At 39.0% G+C, this 25,078-nt stretch overlaps 1 protein-coding gene across 1 annotated transcript in view; it reads right to left on the reverse strand.

Annotated features, from left to right (window-relative positions):
- LOC131687436 (uncharacterized) overlaps positions 1–7,671 on the reverse strand; it is a 29,450-nt gene extending 21,779 nt beyond the window's left edge. The window contains exons 1-3 of the mRNA XM_058971517.1: positions 7,362–7,671; positions 4,480–4,716; positions 140–4,416 (exon numbers count right to left, since the gene is read on the reverse strand). Of these exons, the coding sequence (XP_058827500.1) occupies positions 140–4,416; positions 4,480–4,716; positions 7,362–7,671 (4,824 nt within the window). The remainder of the gene's footprint in view (positions 1–139; positions 4,417–4,479; positions 4,717–7,361) is intronic.
- Between the last annotated feature and the right edge of the window lie 17,407 nt (positions 7,672–25,078).

The following is a 25,078-nucleotide window of genomic DNA, read 5'->3' on the forward strand; positions in this document are numbered from 1 at the left end:
TGAAGTCGCCTGTGACCACCATAGGAATTTTCTGCCTAGCATAGCTAGACAATCTGCGTGATATGAAGGACTTTCTCTGCTCCGCAGTTGTTCCTGGCGAAATATATATTGAAATTATAAGAATACTGGTATCCATTACCGTCACCATTGCTGCACAAATGTCACCGCAAGCGTCCTCGGCGTGTGCTTGTTGTTGGATGGTATAAGGAATAGCCATTATGGATGTCTTGTTCTTCTTGTATATGGCTACTCCACCAGCTCTCGTATCGGTACGCTTCGATTGGATGACGCAACTGTAGCCTTCTACCTCGACTGAAAAAGAATCGTCTAGCCAGGTTTCACTAAAGGCGAGGAAGTCTACGCTAGCTAAAATCCTATCTGTAGCGATATCCATTGCGTGGGCCTTCAAACTTTGTACATTGAGACTTATCAACGTACTAGCAGGATCACTATTCGTTATAACCTCGCATAATTCATCACCAAGTGTACGCAAACGATGATTGCCTAATCGTTGCAGCTCATTTCGCAGGTCTTGCATTTTCGGTGAATTAGAACCCTTAGCGTGATGAAACTTGAAGGCATTGGTGGGATTAGTCAGGTAAAGACCCTGAAGCGATGAAACACGCGACAAACCAACGTATACCAGCTGCTGGTCCTGGCTCTTGTCGTAGTCATATACAATCTCAGAGAATGTGCCGCCCTGTGACTTGTGTACAGTCAGAGCACATGCACTCACGACTGGAAACTGGATACGCTTGCATTTGATGGTGCCGCTCAGTTTGATATTCGCAGATCGCTTCGAAATAGGAGTCCAATCAGATTGCAGGATACCGGGTCTAGAATAAACGGCTGGTCTTGACTTGATCCTCAAAGCAGCTCCAACAGCTTCGCTCTCGAACTTCATCCACAGCTTGGCAATATGTCGTCCGGAGTCATCCTCAACATGTTCAACGTATTTCAGCTCACCGATAGCGCCATTTACTACGCCATCTTCAACGTCGACATTGGTAGTTATCATATAAGGCATACCAACTGAAAGGCGTAGCAAATACGGCATGCCTCCTGTTTCCACGACGCTCAGCTTGTAAAGCTTAATACGAGAACTAGCGAGCTGATCAGCATTTTTGTATCCCGCAAACACATCGTCGGCAATGCAGTCTTGTGCATCATGTGCGTTTAATGCTTCGTTGTTGTATTGCTCTACATCCACGTTCCGATGATAAAGTCTAATTGCCCTTGGTGCGTTTTGTTTGCACCATTCGGCTGTGCGAAAACGACCCTCGATCAATTCGGTTTCTTCTGCGGTTAATCGCAAACCGTTGCCGATCTTGGTCAATATATCGGAAAATTTGATATCGGTTTGACGCATAACTGTTACCAGCGGGAAAAAGTCGAGCGATTGCCACAGGACAGCCCCGTGGAATGAGTTTCCACATGCCTTGTAGACGGGTCTTGCATTGACTGGCGGTAGTTGCCGTAAGTCTCCGCAGAATATTATATTAATTCCACCGAATGGATCATCGTAGTTTCCGGTTATATCTTGAAGGCGTGCGTGTATGGTGTTGAGTACATCTGCGCCAATCATGCTCACCTCATCTATGATAATAGCTTTAACATTGGTGAAAGCGTTGCGATAAAGTTGGAGTGTTTCGAAGCTTAGCTTTGAATTACTACGGCGTGACATTGTGATGCGAAATGCAGAATGCACGGTAGTTCCTCCAATGGCAACGGCTGCCTTTCCTGTCGAAGCACATGCTACGTAGGCATTCTTCTGTGAGTTATGAGCTTGACTGAAGCGGTTGAAGGTCTCCATAAGTACTCGCAGTGTAAATGTTTTACCGCATCCAGCCGGTCCAGTGAAGAATAATTGCATTGGTTTGCTATCGGTGAAGCTGTGTAGCGAATCGATTACGTGCAAAATTAAGTCGCGCTGTTCCGCATTGGTGGATCGTACCATATCGCAGTAATCTTGCTTCGACATGACGTTGGTTCGTTGTCTTATAACCGCTCTCAGTGTTCCAGTTGGTAATTGCTCAATGTCATCATCGTTTGGTTCCATGGCAATCGACTGTACAAACTCTTCATGTTTCTTAGTTGCGGTGTTCTCCTGTTCGCCAGCTTCTTCGTTCTCACAAGTGCGTAGATATTCCTCGACAGTTTGTTCCAAGTTCAATTCGCAGTCGTATTCTCTCCTTTTTCTCAGGATGTCTGCCTCGTGCGCATTATACAGCTGAAGAAACTTGTTTCCATCGAGAACATCGCATAATTCGTTTCTAAACGGTAAGAATAGAAGGACTGATTCGCGCTTGTACTCAACAAGTTCGTTCATGCTATAATTGCACCATCGTAATATTCGCGGTGAGCTTCGGGCTCTGTAGCTGTTTGTATTTCTACACTTGGTGAAGTTAGCAGCAAAATCAGCCAAGCAAACATAATCCAATCCGTCGCGCTCTTCATACTTCTGGATAATATTCTTTGTCCACACGTCAGTAGAATCTTCTCCAATTCCCTCGTCGTCCATCTGCTTGTGCTGCTTCCTGGTCCTGGTCCGTTCGTGAGGCCACATCGTTGGCAGAAACTCTATTTTTCTGCTGGCCTCAGACATTGGTAGACGAAGAAGGTACCATGCGGCTTCCTGGGCACACATCTCTACAGAGTTCAGCATTTTTAAACTAACCTTCTTCAGTAATGCCGTGTAGTCCTGATCAGGATACTGCTCTTGCAAAAGGATGAGCTCGCGGTGTAAACCACTTATGCCCCGATTCGATTTGTTGACGTAGTCAACCAAGTAACATGCACACGAGTACACGTCAAGGATAAACTGCAGATCCATGTTGGAACGCAGTTTCTCTGCAATCCAAGGATTGAAAGGGTTTGTCCAGAGTTCCGTCATTGAGCGCTTTAAGAAAATTGTTGGGCGCTGTATCGAAGAACGGAGCACATCGAGATATTCATCGGGAGTACATCTGAAATCTGCAAGAAACTCCTCTAGAGTGTCAAATGATTTTGTTTCCAGTGATTCCCGCATCTCTGCGGAGCGTCGGCGTAATCGTCCACGGCGACTGTCATCAGTTGTTAGCGGTACCAATGACCGTTCTTCATTCATTGGCCAGTATGGTATGTTGAATCGACACCGCTTCTCGTTGCGTTTATAGCAAGTACGCGTGTGCCCATGAACCTGTTTGCCATACGTTTCACGTAGATCCCCTACACTAATAGAACAAACTGTTCTGATTAGTTGTAGGGTGGCGGGCATATGCTCAGAAACCGTTTCACGAGGATCATTTGCAAGCCAAAGCATGATGTGTGCATGTGGACTGCCGCGGTGTTGAAATTCAATGCGCTTGAAAAAATCAATAACATAATGGCTGCCAAATGGACTGAATCTAGGTGAAGATAGAATATGCATTATGACATCAACGAGTTTATTGAAGAACAAACAACAAGTGGTTGGGTCGTCATTGACCAGTGTCGCTCGCTGATAGGCATTCAACTCACGCAATGGTTCTGTTAAATCGATGCCGTTATAATGATTTGAGAGCTTGTGCAGCTGTTTCAACAATAGTGGCCATTGAGTTTCGCTCGCGCTTAGCGTCAGAAACATTGTTGGCTTGCCCAGCTGTCGAATCATGGCGAAAAGGTCCTGTTTACGTCGATACCAATACTGCACTGAGTTTGGAATCGATTTCATAAACGACAGATTTCGTTCCATGAGATTCTCCAAGAAACTTTTGTCGCTCAGCTGGGCTCGCGTTATGTTTGCAGTTCCCATACATTTGTAGGTATGCTGCAATCCCTCAGTAACTCGAAGACGGAGAATTTTCATAGCCATATACAGTAAGTGATTCGGCTTGGCTCCACGTCTATCACTCCGTCTCAGCTCACTGGTGGCCTTCATGAAGGGTGTTACGTGAACGCCAGCTTTGAATTTTCTTGGATATCCCAAATAGATATCTGGAAAAGACAGCTCTTCAGCGTTTTCATCGTAAACAATCGACATCGGCCTCTTGTTTTGAGCCGGAGCAATTTCCAGACATTTATCTTCATTCCATAACAGCGTTTGTTGCTGACCAGCAAACAACTCGACATCGTTGGTTGCTTCAATGACCTCCAATTCTATCATACTCATTTCTTGAGATGAACTAGATTGTTGGTCCGCACCAAAAGCTGTTAGTCGATCCTCGCACAGAGATATTCCTTCCCGTTTATATAATGGTGTGGTGACTAAATATTTAAGCCAAGCCTTCACGACCGACTTCTTGACGAATCCAGACAAGTAATTTGATTTATGTATTAGATGTTTTTTAATTGATACATTAAAAGCGTAATCGTCTTCAAGCTGACGAGGAAGCACCCGAACCATCTCATCTACATCTACTGGAACATTGATGACCTGCCCAATGATGGTGTAACTGCCTACAATTTCGGATAATACTTCATAAAAAGGAAAAATTGCCAAAGTGCAACCTCATAACACACCTTGTGCCTGGCGCAGACGACGAATCTGCATAAACGGCAGTCGTGGTGAAATCAGCCTTTCGCTAATCGGATCCAAGGGCGGAAGATCTGGTGGACAGCTTGGGTACTTGAATCCGTTCGACGTGGACAGATTTGGTACTGTACCTCGCTGCAAACTGCTACGACAGGTCTGGCATAACTTGAATCCCGCAACTGACTCAAAGTCTCCAGCCTCCAACAGCACTCTCCTTCCTTGCTCTGTGATTGACTTCAGATCGTTGGTGAACCAAAGTCTATCACACACGCTACATGCAATCCCGAATTCATTATCAATGAACCTTTCGCGAAATTCGCGATCAGCTCTCGCAAAACCTGTCCCATCTTGTGTTTGACACGATGGGTTAATTTCTGTAATTTTTCATTAACGCAAATTTTTATTGTCAGATTCACATTTATTATAATAGCTTACCCTGACTTATTAGTGCAGGAATTTGAATGTGCTCGATCTGCAAAGAACGAGATGGAACGATTCCTGCAAAGTTCAACAAAGTTTTCAGTAACGCAAATTTATTATCAACTTGATATTTATTATAATATCTTACCCTGACTTATTAGTGCAGGAATTTGAATGGGCTCGCTCTGCAAAGAACGAGATGGAACGATTCCTGCAAAGTTCAACAAAGTTGGATTATTTTGTGTTTAGAAAGTTAGTCTAAATCATTCAGACCAACGCTAAGAGAATAGACTTGTATGGTTAATAAAATTTGGATAGAATTTTCAAAATAAAATTATTGGTCGGGAGACAAAAATTTTATTTAATGAGTACAATAATATTTATTAATTGCTTAAATGAAACATATCGTTCTCTTTTTTGTTAATTACCTGATAGAAATTTAAACAAAATAATTGAAAATAAATTTATTTGATTGAAATTAAAAGTTCAGTGCAATGCATTGCTATTTTAATGAAAATGAAAAAAACATTAGAAGTCTTTGTAAACTCCAAATATGTATCCTAATTTACTCCATATGTATTAATTGTGTAACTCAATCGAAGTCATTCAAAGTTACTACAAAAATTCCTGTTGCCAGAAGCAAAGAAATAATCAGCATATTATATAGTGTGGGGCATTCCTCTATAAGAGATTCAAGGAGATGAAAAGCTCCTTCAATATGCTATCAATTTTATTGAACAATTCTCGACAAACATATGATTAGGGCGTGTAAATCAACTGTAAAAATTCACTTAAAGTTGAAATTTCGGACAAATCGTTACTGGTCAATCACAGATATTTGTAGTAAACAAAAGAGAATAGTTGTATCTTACGTTAACTGCTGTGAACTGTTACGGTTTGTCCCGAATTATATATATATATATATATATATATATATATATATATATATATATATATATATATATATATATATATATATATATATATATATATATATATATATATATATATATATATATATATATATATATATATATATATATATATATATATATATATATATATATATATATATATATATATATTGCCGTAAGAAATTACTCCTATTTCGTTGAAGTCGCAGCAATGCGCGACGGGTATTAGATATTAAAACTTGGAATTTCGGAAAAAATATAATATTGTAGTTGTAAAATGGATATACATTTGACGCGGAAAAAATATGGGAACAGTTTGTAGTTTATTGAAATACTTCCAAATTCTAAAATAAAATCTAAAAAAACTGTTTGTGCCCATACATTATAACCATTACTTTCCACTAAGAATAGTTGAAACTCTTTCTCTCACAATTCTCTGTTTCACTCGTTTTGACAACATTTTCCCAACTCATGTTCAAAATATGGAAAAGCGCACCCTATCATATAACGTAAGCAGAAACGACAAATTATTCAATTATCGGTGGTTTGTTTACATGGGAGTTATGTGAGTTCAAATTCAACAGTTGAGCACCCGTTGTATTCGTTCTCATAAAACTGACGAAGTAAACAAACCACCAAGAATTGTCAAACACGAACTTCATTCATCATGAGTTCATTCGTGTTGTCATCCTGTAGAACTCAATTAACGAGAGAACAACAACGAAAAAACTAATCAAAGTAGATCCTGTCACAATATAAGCAATTATAATGATCATTTTATATGATTTACCAGTATTTGAAAACCGTTACCTAAATATTTAGTGAAATGCATATACATTTTTTATATATATATATATATATATATATATATATATATATATATATATATATATATATATATATATATATATATATATATATATATATATATATATATATATATATATATATATATATATATATATATATATATATATATATATATATATATATATATATATATATATATATATATATATATATATATATATATATATATATATATATATATACAAAATTAAATGAATAATACGGATTTTTGACTGAATGTTTTCTGTTCATCACGAATCGCATCAGGTTATTTTAAGCTGTCAAAGAGGAGTTTCGATTTTTCACCTCAACATTATTATTCAATTATATCATAACATACAAAATTTAATCAATAAAAGTATTTGCAATGCTAATTCAATCCATCAATTCTTGTTAAATATATGTATATATATTTTTATTCCATGTTATGCTCCATTAAACCTTTAATATATAATACTTTTCAATATTTCTTTCCGTATTAAGACCATTTTATGGGCCAAAAATTCGACGATTAATCATAAATCATAAATACGGGAACATAGAATTGATGTGTTGAACAAGCGTTGTCAATTATATTACATTACGAAGAGTTAGTTTTCACCGAATGTATTTAATTAGAACTGAATTTGTTCAAGCGCAGTCGTGTGGAAACTCAATTCGACGTAATGCAGAATATAAAATAATACCTTGATAACTGACATCCACGTCTAGAAAGATGCCCTCAATTGCGACAGACACACGCATGATGTGGTTAGCGCTTCTATCCGCATTCGTATTGATATCGATACCTGCGACCAACTGAGAACTCCTATCCGTTTCAGTGCCGGAACCAGAAACATCAGTCTCTCTCGCAAGCTTTTTCCGTTGCCGATACTGCCTCATGCGTTCAGCATCGGACACTGCATTCCTTGGCGGTTCTTCCGCGTTCACTACCACTTTTTCGCGCTTTCTTTTGTTGCACGTCGCAACGTATTTGTCTCGCATGTGCTTAGACATCTTTCAAAATCAATTTTTTTACACTCGATTCAAATAGTACGACAGCTTTTATAGCTTCCGAGCCACAAGAGAAGCATATCGAGAAGCTTAAAGAAGGATGGACTTTCATTGTACTGTGGTCGAGTATAAAAGACACAACTCAGCATTTTTGTTACCATCAGTCTGTTTGCATCATCGCAAGGCTTCGCACATGATATGAGCCGCTTTTCGAATGCCGTTTCGGAGGGAATGAAACCCGTTACAAAGTATACCAGCTCGCAATAATTTTTGGTATTGATCCAAAATCATATCGGGTTTTGTCAGTGCTAGCAAATTGATTCCTAGAGTTAAATTAAATTTTCTTACATAACAATTATGTATTCGTCCTAATGAGGACGGTTTGCAAATAACTGGTGATGCAGGAGGAGAATTCTTTGAAACGATTCAAGCCTTGCCGCCGATTAGCTTCTGCTGCGTACACACATACGAACGTTCCCCGTTCGCAGCTCATGTCGAATGAGATTGCCACATTCACTGATTTTCTAGGACTTGCAAAAACCTACGGGTTTGTAGATTAATTTGATAAACATTTGCTTATATGAATCACTGGTACATGTACAGCAAACTTGACGCAAACTCAATGCAAGTTATTAAAAGGAACTTTCTAATTCAATTCTTTTCCATTATGTTTTCATCCTAAAAAGAACGGTTTGCAGATAACTATGTTTGGTGATATCAGGCGAGAATCCTTTCTAAAGATTCGAACCTTGCCCGAATTCGCTTCTGCTGCGTACATACACGAACGTTCCCCTTTCGCAGCTCACATCGAATGAGCATTGTATATCGCAATGCGATCTCTTTTATAAACTTCTTAGTGCAGATGGTAGTCCATCCCTTTGTGCGACAAATGGAAATATTTTCATCATTCTCTTTGGCGTGGCTTTCGCTTAGTAGCAGGGTTGCCACATTCACTAATGTTCTAGAAAGATTTGCATTGTAGATTAATTCGATAAACATTGGTTTATATGTGTCACTGCTAAAGTACAGCAGACTTGACAGGCGCAAACTCAATGCAAGTTATTAAATGGAACTTTCTAATTCAATTCTTTCTCCATTATGTTTTCATCCTAAAAAGAACGGTTTGCAGATAACTATGTTTGGTGATACCAGACGAGTACATACACCAGATGCGTACATACACGAACGTTCCCCTTTCGCAGCTCACATCGAATGAGCATTGTATATCGCAATGCGATCTCTTTTATAAACTTCTTAGTGCAGATGGTAGTCCATCCCTTTGTGCGACAAATGAAAATATTTTCATCATTCTTTTTGGCGTGGCATTCGCTTAGTAGCAGGGTTGCCACATTCACTAATGTTCTAGAAAGATTTGCATTGTAGATTAATTCGATAAACATTGGTTTATATGTGTCACTGCTAAAGTACAGCAGACTTGACAGGCGCAAACTCAATGCAAGTTATTAAATGGAACTTTCTAATTCAATTCTTTCTCCATTATGTTTTCATCCTAAAAAGAACGGTTTGCAGATAACTATGTTTGGTGATACCAGACGAGTACATACACCAGATGCGTACATACACGAACGTTCCCCTTTCGCAGCTCACATCGAATGAGCATTGTATCGCAATGCGATCTCTTTTATAAACTTCTTAGTGCAGATGGTAGTCCATCCCTTTGTGCGACAAATGAAAATATTTTCATCATTCTCTTTGGCGTGGCTTTCGCTTAGTAGAAGGGTTGCCATTGTAGATTAATTCGATAAACATTAGTTTATATGTGTCATTGATAAAGTACAGCAGACCTGACAGGCGCAAACTCAATCCAAGTTATTAAAAGGAGCTTTCTAATTAAATTCTTTCTCCGTTATATTTTCATCCTAATAAGAACGGTTTGCAGATAACTATTTTGGTGATACCAGACGAGTACATACACCAGATGCGTACATACACGAACGTTCCCCTTTCGCAGCTCACATCGAATGAGCATTGTATATCGCAATGCGATCTCTTTTATAAACTTCTTAGTGCAGATGGTAGTCCATCCCTTTGTGCGACAAATGAAAATATTTTCATCATTCTTTTTGGCGTGGCATTCGCTTAGTAGCAGGGTTTCCACATTCACTAATGTTATAGAAAGATTTGCAAAAACCTACGGGTTTGTAGATTAATTCGATTAACATTGGTTTATATGTGTCACTGCTAAAGTACAGCAGACTTGACAGGCGCAAACTCAATGCAAGTTATTAAATGGAACTTTCTAATTCAATTCTTTCTCCATTATGTTTTCATCCTAAAAAGAACGGTTTACAGATAACTATGTTTGGTGATACCAGACGAGTACATACACCAGATGCGTACATACACGAACGCTCCCCTTTCGCAGCTCACATCGAATGAGCATTGTATATCGCAATGCGATCTCTTTTATAAACTTCTTAGTGCAGATGGTAGTCCATCCCTTTGTGCGACAAATGAAAATATTTTCATCATTCTCTTTGGCGTGGCTTTCGCTTAGTAGAAGGGTTGCCATTGTAGATTAATTCGATAAACATTGGTTTATATGTGTCATTGATAAAGTACAGCAGACTTGACAGGCGCAAACTCAATCCAAGTTATTAAAAGGAGCTTTCTAATTAAATTCTTTCTCCGTTATATTTTCATCCTAATAAGAACGGTTTGCAGATAACTATTTTTGGTGATACCAGACGAGTACATACACCAGATGCGTACATACACGAACGTTCCCCTTTCGCAGCTCACATCGAATGAGCATTGTATATCGCAATGCGATCTCTTTTATAAACTTCTTAGTGCAGATGGTAGTCCATCCCTTTGTGCGACAAATGAAAATATTTTCATCATTCTTTTTGGCGTGGCATTCGCTTAGTACCAGGGTTTCCACATTCACTAATGTTCTAGAAAGAAATGCAAAAACCACCATTCAAAGCACGGCTAATTAATGCTTTTACAAAATCATTTCTATCAAAATTTACGGTAAAATCTACGGAATCTACTACCCAATTGTTTTAATTATTTCCCAACAAATCGCGCAAAAATCTGTTCCGTACAGCACAGCGCAAATAATTGACGTTGGAAAACAAATCGGCAACTTCAGCTGCCAAACACTTAGAAACGATCGAAGCATTTTTCCGTTAATATCACTTTTCTGACTCAAATTTTTTATTGGTTTTATCGCACATTTTTCGGATATTATTATAGAAAATAACTAACCCGATAAGAGGGAAGTTATTTTCCAAAGCACGAAATGGAAATTTCAATTGTAATTCTGAGAACGATTTTGTGGTCCTAATAAGGACCGTTTGTTGTGAATATTATTTTGCCGTTTCCCGCTCGGCATGATGATTATTCGCGTGGCATGGATAGCGCACAGATTGGTATCTTTCAACAAACTAACCAGGCAGGCCTCGCTGGCTTCTTAGAGGGCCATTACGGCTGAGCTCCGGAAGAGTAGGTTTTGAAATGCTGTGCAATCTCACAGACCAGGCACTGGAAGAGCAGCTTGCGAATTAGTAACTCTGTCCACTTCTGAGAGCGATGAATTTCACGCAGGGCGACGACAGTTCTTGGTTGGCAGCGATAAGGCAGTAGCTATGATTTGGTTGGTGGTCAAAATGCAGCTTCTCGTTGAGCAGCACACGTACGTGCGTTCTGCTCTGTAGCTTACACACGTCTGGCTTTAAGTAAAACTGTGACACCCATATTTATAGGTTCTAGCATTAATGTTGATTCGCATTAAAAGTAGTTTTTGAACTTTTTAAACAAGTTTTACATAGCAAACAAGGTATCAATAGCAAGCGTTGAACGTTTTCCTTTCGATTTATGAAACAAAATTAGTAATTCCTTTCGTAGGAGAAAAGTTATTAGAGTTCAAAGTGTACGTAACGCATCCGTTTCGAAAATTTTGAAATGACACCCAGTATAGTAAAGAAAGACGTAAGTCCTACGTCAAAAAGATTTGCAATGGCCTTACTGCTGCTGTACCAATTTATGCACTCGGATTATCGACACTGAAAGAACGGACCACACTATATTGGATTCACCAATTTCTATTGTTTGACCTTTATTAGAATCTTCCGGGGTGATTCTTTGGATCTACCTCGCCCTTCTTTTTCCGGCCTTCCAAATTTACTGTAGTGGAACTGAGATTAATACGATAAAATTGTTAAAAAAAATCGGACATATTCAGTTTGTTAAATACTTACACTAGAACAGAAGCTATTTCCTCTGGAATTACGGACCGATATGCTGCAAAAGCTGTCTCCTGGCGGCAGGCATGTTAATTACGTTTTCGGAGTTGAACACCCAAAGCGGAAAATAAAATATGTTCGCAACTGTTCGCAATGTTTACAATTCCCAATGCGTATTTTCGGCTGATTTGTAGCAACAAAGTGTTGCTGGGAAAATGATTTTCTTTTTTCTAAATTTTCATGCATGGTGTTGACATTGAATAGATCCGTATCTACTCACCAAGCATGCAAAGTAAATTTGACATTATAGCAGGCCACTCACTTGCTGTGTGAAATTGTTTATTGTTATTGCAAGTGCCATGCAAATCGCTTTGATTTCACATCCGAAGGGCCTTCAATGATGGACAAGTGACCGAGCTAGTAAAAGTCAACGAGATGACAACGCCCATGTCGATCGACGACCAGTGGACGAATTCATTTCCTAACAGCAAATAAATAGATGATGAATTTTACACTAAGCGAATACATTTTTAGCTACCTCCTACCTTTTACTGTAAGAAAGCCTGTAACAGTGCAATTTTTGTTTAGGTCGTATTTCACTGGCGATTATTTTTAGCTGCAGGAAATTCATACAAATTATAAAACATAACTCCACACGAGTCAGCGGAAGTACATTCAGCATCAGGAGATCTCCATCGATCTCCTCAGTGTCACAGGATCTTGCAGGCTGGGAATTCTGGACGGTGGAACCTGCAAATGACACTAATAAATACATCATGTACAAAACGAAACCGATTGTATCTTACCATTTGAAGTAGACATTTTTTTCTTGTTTCGGCGTTTCCTGCTTTATTACAGCCTTCTCTAATTTACTTCTCTCCGAAAAAATCTGTTTTGGCAAAAAAGCAGGAGAAAAGTCGAAGAAAAAACTTCAGCATGCGCCATTTTGCCTTCACGCATCACAGAATGAACGTAGAAATTGTCTGTCAAAATGAATTTTGGCGAGTACGTGATTTTCACGTAAGATAGATTAGACAACTACAATGGAAGTGACGTGCACTTCATTTCATATTCATTAAAAGTCTGGTGATTGTTATGTTTGTCAGGTAAACTAAAGCGAAAAGACATTTTCGTGAACCTATGTGATGTTTCACGTAGCATTGAAGTGTCGATTATTTTGAGTGTACAAAAACAGCCCTACATTCAACAAAACATCGAACAAAGTGGATCAATGTAGGACGATTGTTAAGTAATCTTTTCTGCGAGGGAGTGCAAAGTTGATGCAAAAATAGACTTTTCTACGGCTCATGTACGTATACGCCGCATGACACAAATACTACATCACAAGCTGGTGGAAAATAATAAACAAAGACGGCAAAAGTAAATGGGATTGTTTTCAACCAGGAAACTTCATTAGTGTTCGTGAGACCGGTCGCAAAAAACTCAATGGAAATTAAATGTATTTTTTCTAAGTTGATGCAAATTTGTTATACATTCCTAGAGTGATCTGCCCCTAGGGTAGCACCTATCCCGCATAATTCGTGATCATATATGTACTATCACTGCAATGGTATTTGAACGTTTTAAAACTATTCCGTGATGTTTTATATTATCGTTTACCCAAAGATAAACGTACAATTAGGCCAATCATATTCACCATACCACTTATGGTCAGCGCCGCTTTTACCATATACCGAATAGACTGTTGAGTAACGTTACCATTCAAAAATGACAATTTTCTCAAACAAATTTTGTATTATATTATTAGGTACTTTACGTTTGTAGCTAACCTCAATCGGATGAACTCTTTTGACAGTTCGCTTGTACTGTTTACGTGAACATAGAAATTTTTTCATCCACGATTTGATTCTGTTCGGTTTTAAAGTTTATGCGGAATAAAAACAGATTTGTTATTAGAAGAATGGTCTTTAGTGAGCTGAGCTGGACGAGGACACTGTTTTCGTTGTCATAGCTTGATTCGACGGCTAGGTGTTTATAAAATTTTATCCAGAAGTTACATTTCGTGAAACTCTTATAATGTCACGCGGAAACGATTTGTCCTTTTTGTAGTTTCTGCTTGAGTTCTACTCAAAGTGCCGGAAAGATTACATTAATAATGAACTGATATCCGCAATATGCCACCTTGATATGATGAGTACTCTAAGGGGATTGGAAGCGGTTCTGCCTCCTCCTGCGCCAAAGAAACCGTTCTGTAAGCGCTACTCTGGTAGCTTATCGGACTGGGGCAGCAATGTACGCTATTGTTCGCCGTATTTGGAACGACAGCGGGTTGCATGCCGCAAACAGGAATGTTTCCCAATTTGTGAATTTATTCCTTCAACACTTTATTGCATCTCTCGCTATGAAAAATACCGAGATCCAGACTACATAATTCCGAATGAAGCATCCCGTTGGTTCGCGCGAAAGGCGCGGGGTAATGAAACATCGTTCGACAAAATGGAAGAACAAGTTCAGCGAACTATTCCTTTATCCAGTGCCTGCTCTAGTGCGGAGTTGATTGTCCGGGAACTGCTTAATCATCAGATCAGCTCTCATGGTTAGTCAGACGACTGAGAGGGCGGATCTGTACCGGAAGCATCAAGATGAGTATCATTCAGTTGATTTAAACAAAAAATTGAATAACTATCACAAAATTCAATCTTTCCATTAGATTTGAGCACCAGCAGAGATCTAGAAAACTCAACACAACAGTAAACACCTTCGAGATGAGGAACACGACACGGTAAAACAGGAACCAGAATTGCCAAATTAGACCTTCCTTTTCAAAAACGGAAATATTGTTTTAAATATGTACAAACAATATGTAACGGATAAATATTTCATTAAGAAGTATACTCTAGAGGATTTCTTGTCTTTGTTAGTATGATAGTTTGCTACAAGCTCTGGTAATATAATATTTTTAAAATAAATCTCTGCCTTTAAACACGATTCTTCCCATATTGTTGGATCCTTCTCAACGCAGATACGTAACTGCTCCAATTCGCTCCATACATAAAAATATCCCAAACGAGCATCACATGCATAGATCTGTGATTGAACTTGCAGATAGTATTGGTGATCTTTTCTCAATAGACCTTTCTCGTCCGACCTAACCCCCTTCTTTCTTATTTTTAATCGAAAGATTGCACATTTTTAAGAATATTTCCGTTAAAATGAGACTTTTTAGAGCTATCGTGATTTTTTAATGATTTTTTAAAGTTTGAAAAATGCAAGAATGTTGAATATTTTTTTCACCTTTGCAAGAATGGTGAGACTCAAAAAGTGTGTTTGGGCAGCACTGGTTTGTATATTTTTTCTTGAGTTCTTGGCAACGCGGCAAATGAAGTGGTGAGTCGCGGTACAAAATTCATTGGCAATGTAAACAAAATAAAGTGAACCTCTCGCTGTAGAGCATTGCATGAAAATGTTTAACCTCACCTATTTGACAGTTCAGAGAGTTTGTTTACATGGTATTGAAATGTTTTGTTGATTCGATCATAGTATATGAGAAACTTGGTTCGGTTCGATGCTAAATATTAACACCTTGTAAACTAGCTCGCTCAGTTGTAATTTGTCATCATCATGCAATGTTCCGTTAAATTTGGCATTTCGACTTTTGTTGTACATGATTCGTTGAAGTGAGCCATTTCTAGGCAAACATTTGAAAAAGGCTTACTCCAAAATGCAAGTTGATAGTTGATGCAAAAATGGAAATTAAAAGTATTTCTCGACAAACATATGATTACGGCCTAAAAGCCAACTGTCAAAATCCACTTTGAATGGAAACTCCAGACAAACCGTTACTAGTCGAACACAGTTCACAACAGTTTAAGAAAGAGAAAACTTTTCTCTTTCATTTACTACCCACATCTGTGATTGGCGTGTAACGGTTTGTCCAGAATTTCCATTCAAAGTGGATTTTAATATGTTTGTCGAGATTTTTTCTAATTTGATGCGAATATGTTATGCATTCCTAGCGTCATCTGCCCCTAGTTCTGTGCTCATATTAAATCCACATTTTGTGTGCAAACCCGAACAGGGTATTTCATACAAAAACACATGCACATGCCTGTGCAACCTCGCCATTTCTCATTCTCACTCTAATCAAAACTAGCGTGGATTCTTTTTGCCTTGTGCGAATCGTTCTCGTGTACGCACCCGGTGTACGTACACGGATGCTTGAACTAGAGTTTTTACACCGTTCGCTTGGGTTCGATCGAGACATCGAGACGAAGCATGTTTAAGGTCGAATGCGTGGACGAAATTTTGTACATAGTTACAAACCTGTCGATGTTCATGGGAGATCTTGTTCCAAGAGCAGATGTTCATGATAACTCTTGATCAAATTGTCTGAAACAGAAAATTTAGTAAGATTTATAAAGCTTAGACTTGTAGTTCTTCGATGAACCAAAAAAGAAAATAGAAAAAAGTTTTAATTTCGGAAAATGGCATCAAAAAAACTGAAAAAGCTTATATTTTAATGTTAAATTCGCTTACTTTTCTTCAAAATAATGTGGAGAATTTTTTTAATTCAGTTTTCCGTGGCTCACATATTATGCACTCTCATTAAAGTCAATTGAAGTCAATCAGCTGAAAAGTTTTTGAGTTATCGCGTCTGCCAATTTGAAAAATGCGGTTTCGTGAAAAATCCCTATTAAAGTCTGATCATCAAATTAGATTTAACCTGAGACGAGACATGCGAATAGCAAAAAATCGAACGTCAAATGCAGCCAGTCTATTTAAACTATGTGAAGCAGAAAGAGAGGCTTTGTGAGACGAACTATAGAATGAACAGAAAAAAAGAAAACATCTATCGGCAAGTCACGTTTCAGGATTTAACTTATTTTTTCTACCTTTTGGTGTAATATCAGGCCTTAAAAGAATTTGCTTGCGTTTGGTGTCCAAGTAGAAACAATATGCGCAATCATACGAAATAAAACTGTATCAAATTTTTAAATATTATAATGAATTTGACCAAAACTTTTTCTCAATGTTTACGTTTGGCAGTTAGACCCTCTTCAAATTTTTGGGTAGAATTTAATTTAGTTGTTGCAATCAATTTCATTTGGTTTGCTCTTTTGCTGAATCACAACGTTAGTCACAAAACATTTTGACTATCTTTGGTAATTGATGACCATTACAACCCATTCTAGGTCCGCTCCAGTTGCAGCTGTTTCGTCCCGCCCGGCACTGAGTCAACTAGAGATGGGCAATTCGTTCGCGAACGGTTGAAGTGAACTGGTTCTTTGAAGAGAATGAGCGAACGGAAGTTCTTTTTAAAAGAACGGTAGTTCTCAATTCTCTTCAACGCGAATGAACTGAATATGACCCAAAGCCGTTTAGCGAATTTCTCGGACCGATTTTTAGGCGAACGAATGAAAATGAACTGACTTGTAGTCCCACAAACCGCTATCTGTGCTCTCCCAGAATAAAACCGGCGAAGAACGACTCATAAGCGAACGACTCACTCATTCTCTATTTCTCTAGTTATACATAATGAAGAAATCGAGCCCTTGATGAACTTGTTAAGCATACAGAGGTATATTAGTTTGCAGCATCTGTTTGGTCCCTCTCCAAGAATCGAATGTTTTGAGAGACATTCGCTAGATAAAAGTAAAATATCAGCTGAACGGAAGAACGGTTCATCTGAACTAGTTTTTTTTATAGAACTGTTCAGTCGGGAATGGTTCTTCGAAGTGAACTGTTTCGCCCATCTCTAGAGTCAACCGATGGTCTAGCCTGCGACGCGCTCGGCTGTTGCTACGTCAATGGCAGCCACCAGCCAGGGACTTGGATTAAAGTAAAAATATCAGGTACGCCAGGTGGTGTTGCTGCAATCGGTTTGCCGTCGGACATTCCCCTAACCAGAATATTCAGCGGTTCCGATTCGAAGGAGGCAGCCACAGAAGCACAGACTGCTTTGCTTCAGCAATACGCTCCGGCAGGACGATTTTGTGTGCAAACCCGAACAGGGTATTTCATACAAAAACACATGCACATGCCTGTGCAACCTCGCCATTTCTCATTCTCACTCTAATCAAAACTAACGTGGATTCTTTTTGCCTTGTGCGAATCGTTCTAGTGTACGCACCCGGTGTACGTACACGGATGCTTGAACTAGAGTTTTTACACCGTTCGCTTGGGTTCGATCGAGACATCGAGACGAAGCATGTTTAAGGTTGAATGCATGGACGAAATTTTGTACATAGTTACAAACCTGTCGATGTTCATGGGAGATCTTGTTCCAAGAGCAGATGTTCATGATAACTCTTGATCAAATTGTCTGAAACAGAAAATTTAGTAAGATTTATAAAGCTTAGACTTGTAGTTCTTCGATGAACCAAAAAAGAAAATAGAAAAAAGTTTTAATTTCGGAAAATGGCATCAAAAAAACTGAAAAAGCTTATATTTTATTGTTAAATTCGCTTACTTTTCTTCAAAATAATGTGGAGAATTTTTTTAATTCAGTTTTCCGTGGCTCACATATTATGCACTCTCATTAAAGTCAATTGAAGTCAATCAGCTGAAAAGTTTTTGAGTTATCGCGTCTGCCAATTTGAAAAATGCGGTTTCGTGAAAAATCCCTATTAAAGTCTGATCATCAAATTAGATTTAACCTGAGACGAGACATGCGAATAGCAAAAAATCGAACGTCAAATGCAGCCAGTCTATTTAAACTATGTGAAGCAGAAAGAGAGGCTATGTGAGACGAACTATAGAATGAACAGAAAAAAAGAAAACATCTATCGGCAAGTCACGTTTCAGGATTTAACTTATTTTTTCTACCTTTTGGTGTAATATCAGGCCTTAAAAGAATTTGCTTGCGTTTGGTGTCCAAGTAGAAACAATATGCGCAATCATACGAAATAAAACTGTATCAAATTTTTAAATATTATAATGAATTTGACCAAAACTTTTTCTCAATGTTTACGTTTGGCAGTTAGACCCTCTTCAAATTTTTGGGTAGAATTTAATTTAGTTGTTGCAATCAATTTCATTTGGTTTGCTCTTTTGCTGAATCACAACGTTAGTCACAAAACATTTTGACCATCTTTGGTAATTGATGACCATTACAACCCATTCTAGGTCCGCTCCAGTTGCAGCTGTTTCGTCCCGCCCGGCACCGAGTCAACCGATGGTCTAGCCTGCGACGCGCTCGGCTGTTGCTACGTCAATGGCAGCCACCAGCCAGGGACTTGGATTAAAGTAAAAAATATCAGGTACGCCAGGTGGTGTTGCTGCAATCGGTTTGCCGTCGGACATTCCCCTAACCAGAATATTCAGCGGTTCCGATTCGAAGGAGGCAGCCACAGAAGCACAGACTGCTTTGCTTCAGCAATACGCTCCGGCAGGACGATGCTCGTGAAAGATCACGCAGTTCCGGTCCTGTGCACAAGAACAGGCCGATTTGACTCTGTGCGAAGGTTTCAACGAGCCGCTCAGGCATTAGTTGCAGAGTCCTTGCACCTACAGCTTGTCGAGTGAGCAATTCCGACGAAACCACACCGTTCGCACCAAGTTGGATCACAAGAATAAGTGCGACGTCGAGAAGAAGACTTCCCGAGAGCTACAAGTAATGCTACAAGATTAAATAACAGGGTGTTTTTAACGTGACCATTGTATAACGTAGCGGATTTAGACAGATTTATCCCGCAGAATAAGATAGCAAAATTACCCAAAAAGTAAGAGCTAACAGCCGAAGTGAAGAAACACACATCATCTACAGAGGCAAGCAATAACGGAACGCAGCGTAATTCCTCACAATGAATTGCTCTCGTTAGATTAAATCCCAGGAAGTGCAATTTTCATTGCATTATTTAGTCAACCGAAATTGAAGTCCTCAGTCGAGAGAGAGAGAGAGAGAGAGAGAGAGAGAGAGATTGATAGGGTAGCAGCAGCTAGGAATTATCTTTCGAAAGCTAGCAGCGGTCGTGACCAAAACCACAACCGATGCGGAAATCAAAAAGACGCACAAAAAACGCGCTACGATGGCACCCAGATAAAAATCCAGAAGAATCGTATCGACGGTTTAAGGAGATCTCCAAAGCATATAAAGTGCTGTCAGATGAGAAAAATCGTCGCATCTATGACCAGTACGACAAGAAGGGTCTGATGACCAACAGTTTCCGAGCGACACTACCATAACACACGGCACCGGCGACACATTTATATCCACAACATACTAATGACTTATCCTTCCGAAAAAGTGAATAAAATCGACTCTATCTAAGCAACAAACGTTTTGACTATGCAGTTTATCATTCGCTGCCTAATTAATCCTTGCTCATTTGAACAAGACAACAATAGACCTTTCTCGTCAAAAAAAATTATATGCTAGAATGCTTCCTTTTTTATCCCCGATGCGTTACTGCATATTGCCGCGATAATTTGGTACCTCTAACTATTGAAAAAATCAAAAATTGTGCGAGCTGCTAATTTAACCCCTTATTCTGAATACCTATCTTGCCTTGTTTCCCCGTATTTTTACACCATTTGGATGAATTTCCTGTGGGGAATACTAAAACGATGCCAGATCTGCATATATATTACTAAATCTGCGGATTTTGCAGTTTCGCTGCAGATTTTTGCAGATTACGAATATTTAGCAGAACAAAGCCTAAGCCAGCTAATTTTACCCAGCCTTCAACGTTTCTGATCATTGAAAATATCAACACACTACATTTCTATGTCAAATTTATTGAAGATTTTTGCGGGAATCTGCAGACTTTTATATTTTTACTGCAAGCTATTGTTTAAATAGACCTGGCATCACTGATGCTAAAATAATTCATTCATATACCTGTCAAAAACATAGAACACTGCACGAAAGTGTATAACCTAACTATTCTGACAGTTCAGAGAGTTTGTTTAAATGGACTTGCAAAATTTTTGATTCCACTTGGGTGAATACTTTCGATGCTCTTTGAAGAAAATCAACTCAAGAAGGATAAGGATTGGAACATTGGGAACCTGGTTCATACACTGACCAATCGACGCTGGATGGAAACCCCGTTGGCATATGCTGAATCACAAGATCAAGCTTTGGTTTATAAAACGATTGATTTCTGGATGATGGATAAGGATTTGTACACAGTTGTTTGTTCGATCATGGGATAAGTCCTAACAATATGACCCGATTAATAACTCATTTTTTAGATGAAGTTTACCTGAACCTTATAGGTAACAAGTTCAACAATTTATTATTCGTGTTCAAGTTACATTGAAACAAAAGTTTCACCGATTATCGCATTGTCGTTGATGTAGCCGGCAAGTGCAAAACAGTGCTCAGTACTGACGATAAGGAGTCTGAAGGAGTGATAAGAATGGAGAGGATTGTACATTCCGGAAGAATATTGGGAAGGTGAAATTATTTGTTATATTCCATCCCGAGTTGGCATCATTTTGGCACCGCAATAAAGCTATCTGCAATAGACCTTTCTCGTTCGACCTAACCCCCTTCTTTCTTATTTTTAATCGAAAGATTACGCATTTTTAAGAATATTTCCGTTAAAATGAGACTTTTTAGAGCTATCGTGATTTTTTAATGATTTTTTAAAGTTTGAAAAATGCAAGAATGTTGAATATTTTTTTCACCTTTGCAAGAATGGTGAGACTCAAAAAGTGTGTTTGGGCAGCACTGGTTTGTATATTTTTTCTGGCTGGATGTTGTTGGCTCGAATCAAAACTTGTCGAAAGCTAGGATAGGATCCGCCAGCTGGCTTCTTCTTATATTTTACTAAACCCTGTTGAAAACGACATACCCCCACTCGACCAATGTTGCCAAAATATTTGTTTTGTTTCGGTCGTATATTTGTTCTGATTAAAATATTCTATATTATGTACCAATTTCATGAAAAAATCAAAGATTTAGTCTTTATATCCGCATTTAAACGATCATAACGTTTTTTTTTCATCGGAATACAGCAAAACAAAATAATATATATTCGTTGTTGGACATTACGAAAAATATCTTTACGCCTCTTCATTTTTGTAAGTTGCTTTCTGAGTCAAGCAACCTCTGTCACAAGAATAATTTTCTCTGTTCGGATTTATTTTAAATATTCTAAAACTACTTTTCTGCAAGGTTTAATTTTTGTTTTGGAGGAATGTATAGGTTTTTACATGTGATTGTTTCGGAGAAAACAGCAGTAGAAAATACACTCTCCTATTTACACCGATGATCGATTCAGTTGAAAACTGTAAAATTCAACTGTATCGATAATACCAAAGGAAGAACAAGAAGCGACTTCCGGGATAACTTTCTCCCTGTTTGCTCAGTACTTCCAATTTACTCGGTACTGGAACAAAGACAATTTTTACATGATGCTCAAAATATTTTCATACTTACGCTACACAGCCTGTTGATTTCGAAAAGAGGCATTTCCGCATTACTCCGCACACAGAACAGAATCCACGATAACCGCGCTACCGGATCTCTCGGGAATGCCTGCACTTCATAATTACAGACGGATGTTATAGAAAGAAAGCGGTATCTCGAGAAAACAAAAAAAATCAACACGGTTAACAATCGTCGTTTTATGTTTGATATCACAATATGACAACACTTCCAAGCAGCCCTTTGGTACTTTTAGTTTCCAAGTCGAAGGTTTGCCTATGTCACTTTCGTCCAATCACGAGCTGGTTCAGAATTGGTTCAAAAACAGAAGACAGAGCTGGCGGATCCTATCCTAGGTCGAAAGTAAACAAAGTTCATTTCATATCGTCAACCTGGCGCCCAGGTGGTGAAATCAACGGAGTGCTGGAGCGTTGCCAAAAAAATTTTATTTCCAGATTAAATTTTACTAAACTTCCCAGTTTAACTCAGCCGGAATGCTGGCTGGTTCTAATTCGTATTCCGGCTCCTGTGACACAACCGATTCAAGTTAGAATGTTCAAGGGGTACCATTTCGATGCGGCCTAGCCGCATAACCGAGGCCTAGGAACCGAAGCGGCGCAAAGCCGCTGAGGATCCGCCGGGCGAGGTGGCCACCGACCCACCGTCGGAAGCAAGCGAACCTGTGACCCACTCGTTTGCCCGGCTTACTCAAACATAGGTGCTATCCCTAGTTTAAGTCCGACTGAGCGGTAGCGAAGTCGGACAGCACGCGTAAAAGCGATGTGGCGTAGCCACACTGGGTGCTGGACACAAAATAAAATTGGCAACGCTAGTAAAATGTAAACACAAATGAACACTCCGGATGAACCTATCGTCAATTGACATTTCGACGAGTTTTGATTCGAGCCAATAATATGGGCCCTTTTTTCTTGAGTTCTTGGCAACGCGGCAAATGAAGTGGTGAGTCGCGGTACAAAATTCATTGGCAATGTAAACAAAATAAAGTGAACCTCTCGCTGTAGAGCATTGCATGAAAATGTTTAACCTCACCTATTTGACAGTTCAGAGAGTTTGTTTACATGGTATTGAAATGTTTTGTTGATTCGATCATAGTATATGAGAAACTTGGTTCGGTTCGATGCTAAATATTAACACCTTGTAAACTAGCTCGCTTGGTTGTAATTTGTCATCATCATGCAATGTTCCGTTAAATTTGGCATTTCGACTTTTGTTGCACTGAGCCAAAAAATCACTTACATTTCATGTGAGAAAGCACGTAAGTATTTAAAACTACTAATAATATTAGTTTCATGTGCAGCAATTAACATTCACATCTACAATGATGACTTTCAAATAAGATACCCATGACTTTCAAGTATACAATACATACATTCTATGTGATTGTCACATATTTCAAGTGTTATATATAAAGCACGTGACTATATAACACGTGAATGTACGATGTGAAAAAAGTAAACATTCAATATGGCACATTATAATATATAATAGCACAAGGAGTTCGAATTACGGTCGGAGATTTTCAGATTGCTTCGGAATTACTGAAGGTATTTAAATGTAATTCATGTGGAGAAAAACAGTGACCACCTTATATCAACATACTACTATCTATGTACACCTTGTTAACCGCACCCATATGTGACCCCTATCTACTAAGTCCATCCCTTGTTCAGTGCATAAAGCAAACGCCTACCGGGCGAATTCTCTTTCTCGAGCGCGACCATGCAAGAGTGCAGTTAGTTTTTTTGTTTTTTTCTCAGACTAAATAAAAGTACCCGTAAAAGTTCTCGCGTGTGTTTTTATTTACTTCGAGCATCTGATTTATTACGCTGGATTTCCGCTGTGAACCGTGACATTCCCGTCAGGTTATGGGCCCAGCAGAATCGATGAAAAAGTAAAGACATTGCTCGGAAAGATTTTTGCATTGTTCGATTTGCCTGTCCGGGAGTGACGCCGTGTTGTGAAGAATAAGAACAGTTGCAAAAGCCCGTGTGCGCGAGTATAAAGAAACGCTCCTTTTTGACTCGTAAAAAGTGAATTGTTTGCTGGTGAAAATGAACGACCCGAAGTTTGTGATTCCGAAACTGAACGGTACAAATTGGCAGACATGGCAAGTGCGCGTTGAGAATCTGCTTTCCCGGGAAGATTTGTGGCATGTTATTGCCGAAGAGATTCCGGATGTGAAAAACGACAGGTGGAAAAATGCCGACCGTAAAGCGAAAGCAACTTTAGTGCTTTTACTGGAAGATAACCAGTTGCCACTGGTGAAGAAAAGTGTGCATGCCCGTGACGTGTTTAATGCACTGAAAGCGTACCACCAGAAGACAACAAGATCGATTCGCGTAGCGTTGTTGAAAAAATTGTGTGCGATTAATCTGCCAGTTCGTGGTGATTTAGAGCAGCATTTGCTAGAAGTGGATGACCTTTTTGATCGTCTGGATGCTGCCGGCACAGAGCTGGACAAGGACACAAAAGTTTGTATGCTTTTGCGAAGCCTGCCTCCTTCTTTCGATGGTCTCGTTACGGCGCTAGACACTCGGTCTGATGATGATATTTCGTTGGATTTTGTGAAGTCCAGGCTGATGGACGACTACCAGCGGCAGCTGGAAAGGGGAGGTGGATCTCCAAAAGTGGAGAAAGCAATGCGTACCGCAGAAGGCAACCAATGTGAAAGGCGTGTGTGTCACTTTTGTAAAAAGCCCGGCCACATCAAACGCAACTGTCGAAAGTTGTTAGCATTGAAAAAGGAATCGGATACTGCACCCAAACCGAAAAAGGAGGAAACCGCCAAAGCGAAGGCAGCCCACGGTGACAACAAAGGGGTTGCGTTCACTGCCGGTAACGA

This window comes from Topomyia yanbarensis, chromosome 3, assembly GCF_030247195.1.
Source record: "Topomyia yanbarensis strain Yona2022 chromosome 3, ASM3024719v1, whole genome shotgun sequence".
NCBI classification, from domain to species: domain Eukaryota; kingdom Metazoa; phylum Arthropoda; class Insecta; order Diptera; family Culicidae; genus Topomyia; species Topomyia yanbarensis.